The 9,216-nt window shown below is 32.6% G+C and overlaps 1 protein-coding gene across 1 annotated transcript; it reads left to right on the plus strand.

Moving 5' to 3' along the window:
- The first annotated feature begins 1,412 nt into the window (after positions 1 to 1,412).
- Positions 1,413 to 6,397, plus strand: LOC148619339 (eukaryotic translation initiation factor 4E-binding protein 1-like). The gene is made up of 3 exons (XM_088579116.1): positions 1,413 to 1,676; positions 4,890 to 5,057; positions 5,729 to 6,397. The coding sequence occupies exons 1-3, from the start codon at positions 1,538 to 1,540 to the stop codon at positions 5,767 to 5,769; spliced, it is 348 nt and encodes a 115-aa protein (XP_088435242.1). The 5' UTR covers positions 1,413 to 1,537; the 3' UTR covers positions 5,770 to 6,397.
- The last annotated feature ends 2,819 nt before the right edge of the window (positions 6,398 to 9,216 follow it).

Genomic DNA, 9,216 nt, shown 5'->3' on the forward strand with positions numbered 1-9,216 from the left:
AAATTTTAGGAATTTGTGCATGAAGGAATGTATTTATTGTCAGAAGAGAGATAATCCTACTTAAGGATCTAACATTCAACACCATTTGAAGGGGGTCTTTTTTTTTAGCTTGTTCCAGTATTTCTAGTTTTTAATGTTGATATAATTTTAGCTACTAACACATTTGTACAAAGAACTAATTCAGTTTTAAAATATGTAGGTTTTGACTGTAAAAGGAGCTCATTTGTGTTCAAAGCCATCAGACTTGGATGATTTTTATGGCATGTTTATCCCCAAGTAAATATCCATCAAAAAATTTAAAAATGCAGAAATCAAAGTTACTTTCAGGTTATTCCTCTACAACTTCCATTGAAGCAGGGGGGCTTTTGCTGTCTCCTCCTACCTACTTTTGAGCAATTATTATTTATTGTATTGAGTCCTCCTTACATTTTTTTTAAGTAAAATATTCTGTTTCAGTTAGATTAACTAGTACTTCTAAGGTAATAAAAAATAGATGTGCAGAGTAACGGATTGAATATTATTCTGATATCAGTGGAAGATTCCGGAGATTTCCCTTTAAACATTCTTTAGTTTGAAAAAAAAATGTGCAAAATTTTGACAAAAATGAGAAGGACTGTACCCCTTTTATAAATTCATTACTCATACCCCACTCACTTTAATAAATTTCTGGATTCGCCCATATGTTTATATATAGTGGAATATACATGTACATTATATATTCGATCTAAAGATGACAAGAACTATCCAATCATCTAAAGATCATCAAATCGATGATATTCCCAATATTTTCTATGTTATGTCTAAAATATTAATGTCAAACTAACTTTTTAGAATTATCAATTTGTGCCTCTTCACTTCTTAATAATTAGAAAATTGGGTTTTGTTATAGATTTGTTTCTCTTTTCTTTTTCATTTCGTTAATACAAAGATAAAAAGACAGTGGCAGATGGGGTGCAGGGGGTTTGGACTCCCTTTCTATTTGAAAATTTGTCATTTTCATGTGAAAATTGACTAAAAAAATGGCAAATAATGTCCTAGCACCCCCTTGTTCTGAGGAACTCTGGCTGGCACCCCTCTTTTTGTGTCTGGATCTGCCCCTTTTGATTTCCTCTAGAATCTTGCTCCCTTTAATTACTCTTTGACAGGAATTAATAACAAGCTTATGATAAAGGTAAATTCATTGTCTATATGGGTTTCAAAGAAACTTTATTCATTTTATTACTGAAAATGTTGTTAAAATTAAGTCAATTAATTCATTTTGACTTAGACCTACATTTTGCCAAACCTTTGTATAGGTATTAATTCTTGATTTAGCACTTTCGACTTTTTCAATATATTTGACTCTTTCCGCTAAAAAAAACTCTAACGAAAGGTGAAACGCTCGTCTTTCTCCGTTTATTTCCGTATTTTCGAGGTCATCGTGCCATGTGACTTGTTTGTGTTTTGGTCGGGAGGTGAACTAGAGTGCAAGAAATCCAGTGGCAGAAAGTGAAGGCTTGCTCGCAGTTTCCCATTGTTTCGTTGATTCTGTCTTACTATGTCAAAGTCTGGGTCTCCTCAACAACATGTTAAAGGACAGAGCATACCCAGACGTGTCGTATTGAACGATCTCTCTCAGCTTCCAAATGACTACAGTACTACACCAGGTGGTTCGTTGTTTTCTACCACTCCCGGAGGTGAGCATAGTTGATTTTATACTGATATTATTTTATTTTTCGTTTGTTTTTGTTAAAAAAATTGCATGTCATCTTATTCAAAGTTGATTCGTGGTAGATTGCTGGTTCTCGATTGTTTGTAAACAAGCATGTTTATTTCAAAATGGCGTCTAGGTTTTTCCTGTGCCATGTGATTTATTATGTCACTTCACTCTGCATCCCCATTCATCATTCTCTGTCAAACATTTGTGCCATAGTTGTGTTAATAAAGTGATGTTTTCTTAAATAAAAGTATATTATTGTGACAAAATAATAAAATGTCATGCTTATTAATGACAAAATATGAAAATAAAATATATATAACAACAATTTATGACATTGTAATTTGCATGATTACTACAGGGTACAGTGTATAAAACAATATTTCAATATTCTTATTTGTTCTAACACATTTACAGTAAATGGTCATAACTCAAATAATAGAAACAATGTATGTAATTTCTGACAACAACAAAGAAAAAAAGAAATATAAAGTTTGATTAACATAGGAACTTGCACAGTGATGACTCAATTGTGCCCCCCCCCCCCCAAAAAAAAAAAAAAGCATAGTAAGAATATGCAAGAGGTGACAAAATAAAGTGCAAATAGACATCATAGAAAGAGTGGTTGTAAATAATAACAGTATAATTTGGGGTTTAATATTAATTATTTTGAAAACCGACTGTCTTAACATCTCTTTATCTCAACAATTTAAAGTTAGTGGTCTTGACATTTACTTTTTGGGGTAGGCAAGACCCTACAGGATAGTCAAGGACCTTAAAACCACCTTAGTAGTAGTGGTAGGCAGGAATTATGTATTATTGTGTTGATTCAAATTGTTATTCAGTTTGATGTTGCAGCTCAAGTTAAAATCTTTCTGTTCTTATCAGGATTGTATCACACCCAGCCAAGCCCACGGACAATGAACAGTTTCGTCTTCACTCAAAATTCTCTAGGTTTGCCGGCCATGTCTGTTTGTTTTCAGTCCATCAGCTCATCTGAAATTTACTGGGTTCTTCAATAGGATCAGGGAAATCTAACATGTCCCTGCACACCGTCTGCAGTTTCCCTAATTGTTTTTTACCTGAGAAAATTTTTAATTTTTTGTTTCTCATGTTTACTACAAAACAGTTCATGCCATTAGCGCATTTAAATGATGGATACACATCCAGACACAGAACCCAAAAATCATTAAATTCAAAGATCGACTTGTGGAAGACTGTTCACCCACTGGGCCCACATGCCACACTTTTTGTGCACCATGCATAAAATATTTGCACCAATGGTGCAGGGGCGTGGTCTGGAATGAACAATGATTAAAAGTAATACTCTTCCAATTGAAGAAATATATACAAGTTTTCTAATTAAAAGGAACTGTTACAGCCATTAAAAGAAAGTGTGGGTCATGTGACCCTTTGTACAAAAAAAACATTTACAAGATAGTGCAAGTCATTAATTCTTCATTTGACCTTTGGCCCTCATGTACCAGAATGCAGTCCATTGCAATGTTTCTTAATTGGTTCTGGGACCCTTATTTGCTGGCTTAAGACCTTTAAAGCTTCATTTAGCGAGATTAAGGACTTTCAGCCTTACTAATAGCCCTTCCAAATTGATCCCTGAATTTCATACATTTTTGTATTTATGCATAGCAAGATGAAACCATCAAATTGTGTAAATTTTATAATTTGACAATTATACATTGTAGTCTACACCTGGTGTTGTATATTGACCAAACTATCTGGATTCTTAGATACACATCAAGTCATTATTGGTATCATGCACTGTACATGAACGTGCATGTATGCCATCAATCGTTGACTTTGTCCCATTGAGTAGTAATTATTCTCTTAAAAGATATGGGTATTCCCTGTGTTATTCCTCAAAAAATGCTCATATGTCAAGGGACCATTCTTTGTCATGCACAAATAGCCCATTGACCTTGCTTCTTTTTCTGGAGCAATGAAATAATACACTTACTTACACTTCATTTAAATTAAACCAAAACTGCAATGCTTCTATTTAATTTTTTAATGTACTTGTATTTATTTATGCAGCATTACACCTGACCAGCAAAGTAAATTCAAAGATTTTCTATTAGCTTAATATTTTTAAACTGGTCTTCATCTAAGTGAACTTTACCTATTGCTATGTCAATTTAAAATGGTTTTCACCTAAATGAATCTTACGTTAATGCTTTTTAGAACAATATCGGAAGAATATTTAATGTTTACACAGGGTAAGCATGTACATGAATGTGAGTTTGCAAAAGGAAATTCTAGAGGTACTTTTTTAAAAAGTTAATAAAAATTTGAAAGGGAGCTTGGTCCAAGAAATAGAAAGGTCCTACAAATGACTTAGCAATTGTTTGCATTAAAACATTAAATAATCAAGATGACTATATGATTTGTTTACCTATTATGTATGTTTAATTTAAAAATCTGATCTACATTATGGACACATAGGTAATATGATGTTACAGGTAGAATGAATGTGTTGATTTACCAAGTGAATGACCTCATTATTTGTTTACAGATTTCACTATGTGTTATTATTGTTACTATTTATAAATTGATATATTGTGCAATAAGGTTTCAGAATAAAAGAATTCTCTATGGTAGTCCTATCATTGAAGAATATTTGGCCATTTTTGCCAGTTATTGATCAAGGACACCAAGGACATCCACATGTACAAATTTTAACATCTGTTTGCTTCTCATGAGTCACTTTATGTTACATCATCTTTTATTGAATTTTCATTTTCTGCTTTAGTAATATCTCATTTGTATATAGATTTAAAAAAAAATATCTTAAATATGAACTTGAGTTAATTCATTTGTTTTGTTAAATGACTAAGTGCAACTTAAATGATAATGTTATGTATACATGTATGATATGTTGTAAATTTGTATGTAGATCTGCAATATGCCCAGTGGAAAACCTATTGGGGAAGTTCTTGGGGTTTGGATCCCCTTTACTGTGAAATTTTGTGCAGAATTTGGACAAAAATGAAAAAACTTTCTGGATAGTCACATGTTTTAGTATCCAATTAAAATACTTAATCATTAAAAAAATGTAACTCTACCCTTAAACATGAAAATTAATTGGATCCTTCAAATCTGTCATTGACCTGGATTTATATACAGTATTGTTTCTATGGCGAACAATAATTTTGTAATTTTATTGCTATTTTTACAGGAACAAAGATATTTTATGAAAGGAATTTCCTGATGCAGTGTAGAAATTCTCCTTTGACAAGGAGTCCTCCACCTAATATGGCAAAGATTCCAGGAATAACATGTCCAGGGGAAGTTGATATTCCTAAAGAGAATGGAACATTAGAAACACCAGCTCAGAAAACAGGGGGTATGTTCATTGTGCAATATTAAGTTTTAGAACAGCACAAAATAACACTTTTGTTTGAAATTCCTCTGGGTTAATTACGAAGGGATGGAGCAAAGTGATGCTCTACACAATGACATGAAGAGGCTCTGAATGGCTCAGAAATGTTCTGTTAGAAGTGACATATTTCATACAAATATTTCCCTCTAAGACAAAGTCTAAAATCACGTTAAAAGTCAACTGCGAGATATTATAAAGAATATATTGCCATAAGGGTATTTGTGTATGATTATCACTTCCATGATATTGAATTATTAGACTACTGTCCCAGGTAAGGGGAGGGTTTAAGCACCCACAAACATGTTTAACCCTGCCATATACTTATGCACCTGCATGTAGTTTAGTGTTTCTGGTTTTTTATGTTTATTGTTATTCGTTTTACATTTTTTAATAGATTTTCATCTTTTATGAAATATATAAGATTCACTTCATTTATTTTTTGGGGATTTTACAGCTTGCTTTATGGTTTGAGTTTTGTCCATCATTGAAGACCTTGTGGTGATATGTAGAAGTTAAATTGTTTGTGGATGACTGTCTTTCTTGCAACCATACCACATCTCCTAATATTATATTTATACCAGTACCCTTAATCATTTTGTCTTTGTGGTGTTTTTTACCTTGTCTTTTTTTTTCAGAAACACATGAAGAGCAGCCTCAGTTTGAGATGGACATTTAAATCACTACCCATGATGCCTTTCACAGTAATGAAGTATCTTCAATGGACATTTCCTTAATTTAGCAACAGCATTGGTGTACTAATTTGATGAATTCTGAGCTTACTTGTTTTTTTTTCTGTGATCTATTTTTAGGATAGTGTGGGGAAATGAATGTCATTAACAAGTTGGACATTAAGTTTTTAAAGAAGTGAAGTCATTGCAGGGTATGTTTCCATAATTTGAAATTTAAACTGCAAGTGACATTAACTGTTTGTACTATCTATGAAATACAAATGACATTGAAATATCTTTGATGTCAATACTGAAATCAGTAAAGTGCTATTACCTAAGTAGATTTGAAATCATGTGTTCAAGAATAAATGTGCTATCAAAAATCATTGGTATTAATATAACCTGGTATTGTTTGGAAAGCAATTTGTAGTTTCTGATGATATTAGCATGTCTAATGGCAGATGTCTCTTGGTTTTGTAGTTTTGATATCCAGTTTTTTGATACTTTCAATATCTACAATAATATATATAATGCTATGTGTTATAAATGGCAACATCTGAATATCATATGATTTCCAAAATATCTTATACTAGTAATAAATTTTATGTATTGTTTTAATAAAGTTTGTAAACATTCTATACAGTGTAAATTCTTCAATTCTACCCATAAAGTATAGTAATTTATCATACATGTGTAGTACCAAATCATTCAAGGTTAACCCTTAACTGAACCAGGAGTATAAGCACATCCTGCATATTTATGATCCAAAGGCTGATGTACATCTATAGCTGTCGAAGGGCAAAGTTAGTATGTTCCAAGTATTTCAGTTCTCCTGTTTGTCAATATTACTAGAATGAAAATTTTATTTTCTAATTATGGCCTTATTAATACCAAGCAATCAGATTCCAATTATTTACAATATTGAAGGTACATATACACAGTTTATGGAAACATAAAAAGATATACACCATGACCATTGCACACAATAAATATGTCTGTATCACCATGCACTATAATACAGTTATTTTTTACAGTAGGGTAATTAAATGCTCTATGTGTCATTAATACCACAAAAGGGAAGCAGGAGCCAAAATGTGGCCACTGGTCCTGGTTAAATTCTTAAATATTTTTTTTAATGTTGTTAAATGTCCACCTAATTTTGATTTTACTTTTTATTCATGACCTATAATTTCAATGAAAGAACCAGTAGACTAGTAAAATGACTGGAATAGTTAAAAGGTTAGGTTTTCGTTAAAAGCAAGTAGCAACATATATTTGCCATGCTTGCGGAATAGTACTCCGGCAATGCTAAAGGTTATCTGGTAAGCTATTTTCTGACTTGGTTGGGGTATTGAGGAGTGCAATTCCAACCTCTTACGTTGTAGGAGTAGCAGAATAGTATTTAAATTCTTCGCCATACAGCGTCAACAGGAGTTTTTCAGTTAGAAGCAAAAGCTTGCAACGTTTTACACAAACGTGACATCGGCGCTTTGGGAGCAGCGAAATAAGCTTGTTCTTTAAACTCATGCACTTACTTAATCTCACATCAACCATACCATATATAACTGTTGTATAATTCATTTTTTTAACAACATAGCAATGTCCGTGATGAAAAAAAAAAGAAGCATATTCATGGGAAATGGATACCCCTGCCCTCCATAAGATTCGATTAACAGAATGTTGAAGCACAACCTTGTCGAAAAGCTACACTTGCTACAATTTCACCCATTTCCATGAAAAGTTGCCGTGCATTTTGTGACGAAAATTAACGAAACCTTAAAGATAATCTGATAAGGCAATATTTCGTTCCGGCAGAAGGGAAGGTGGCGTGCGGCAGAATCTGAAAACGCTTGCCGGTACTTTCGCTACAACCCAAACAGTTAAGAGCTGCACAAAAAAATTCAAATGAAATGTGACTAAGATTTTTTAGCCGAAAAATTACAAAACTCTGAAAAATAAGCAACGAATTAGTCCCAATAAACAAGAAGTGGATGTTCGATAGAGTCGAAAAATAAGTTTACACGCTACGACCAGACAACCCGAAGCAGCATACCGAATATCAATAAAGGGTGCTGGAATTTTTGCTCTGAAAATTAATGCGACATTCATTCTGAAAAGCAACAAATCGTTCTGAAAAAATATTGATGTTTGAATACACTTCAAAATAACTTCAAAATTCATTTTGATATTGACATTTTCTAAAAACGGTTTCTTGTTTCCATGATCGGGAGTGATTTCTTTGACACGTGTACTTTCAATTGATTACTTTTATTGATAAATATTATATAAGATTTTACTTCATTAAAATTGATACGTTCCGAAGTACTTCAGTGTTTAACCGCCATTATAATTGTTAGGTTTCTTGCTAATTCTTAAAGAAACTTTGACAAATAGATAAACAATCATTAAGGAGTTTGTAGCCAGTGGAGCCCTGCACTGGTATTCAAAACTAAAGCAGCGAGTACTTTGACATTCATTTCAACTTGGAAAGCATAATTACTTATTTATAACATGCAAAATGCTTAAAAAATACAAAAAAGTTGTAGATACTAATGGTACTAAAAACTAGCAGGAGAGGACGATGCACTTGACAAAATTTTGAACTTTATCAGTTTTGATTAGTCGCCGAGACACCTTGCAAACGCAGCTGAAAGCTGCTATACCCGAGGTGGTACATATATCCAAATACATAAATTTTTGAAAACGAAGTGACTTAATATACACTTGCTTAACTTCATACTTGTCCATAAAATGAGCGTTTTCGGATACCTTTCCTTTTAAGCTTATAAATTGCACATAACAACTGTGAAAAGTGGCCTAAAATAAGTGGCACTAATATGGATTTCAAACAAAATCTAAAAAACTTAAAGAAAACTTAAATCAAAATAACGTCTTACGTACATTAGAAGATTTTATCATTTTCACTCTTCCTTCTACTTTTCAAAATCCATGCTTCCAGTTTTTAGTGGAGTCCGAGTTGCTCATTCACTTTGTTGCTTTATATGTATCATTTTGGTTGTTTTGTGTTCTTTGTTGTGTGTGTCTGTCTTCCATGTCTGTTTTAGTCCTTGGATTAAATTCTTCTGATTTCCGCTAGAATCTTAGGTTCCCTTGATTATCCTTCAATGGATGGGAAACGCAGATACAAAAAGGTAAATTCTCATATGCATGCGAAAGAAAAGAGAAAATAGAAATAGGGCGAGAAAATAGTTCTGAATCCGGCAGCAAATATATAATAAAACATTTATATTAGGCGGCAACAATTTGATTTTCTGAAAGGGGGGTATGGATTTTTTTTTTGGAGCCAACTTTTTGTTACCTTGAGCGAAAATAACTTGTATTTTTTTAAGGGTCAAACAAAAACAAATAATTTTGTTCACCATCTATTGAAAACAATCTTTTTTTGGCATCTCACTACTGCATAGCATCTTTCACATAGACAGCATGATTTATTA

This window comes from Perna viridis, chromosome 4, assembly GCF_037379345.1.
Source record: "Perna viridis isolate PV_CMFRI_1.1 ecotype Kerala chromosome 4, ASM3737934v1, whole genome shotgun sequence".
NCBI classification, from domain to species: Eukaryota; Metazoa; Mollusca; class Bivalvia; order Mytilida; family Mytilidae; genus Perna; species Perna viridis.

Excerpts from the sequence above, each read along its gene's own strand:
- LOC148619339 (XM_088579116.1), top strand. The coding sequence starts at position 1,538 with ATGTCAAAGTCTGGGTCTCCTCAACAACATGTTAAAGGACAGAGCATA. Across the intron at positions 1,677-4,889 it reads GTTTTCTACCACTCCCGGAG|GAACAAAGATATTTTATGAA; the intron begins GTGAGCATAGTT and ends CTATTTTTACAG. Across the intron at positions 5,058-5,728 it reads ACCAGCTCAGAAAACAGGGG|AAACACATGAAGAGCAGCCT; the intron begins GTATGTTCATTG and ends TTTTTTTTTCAG.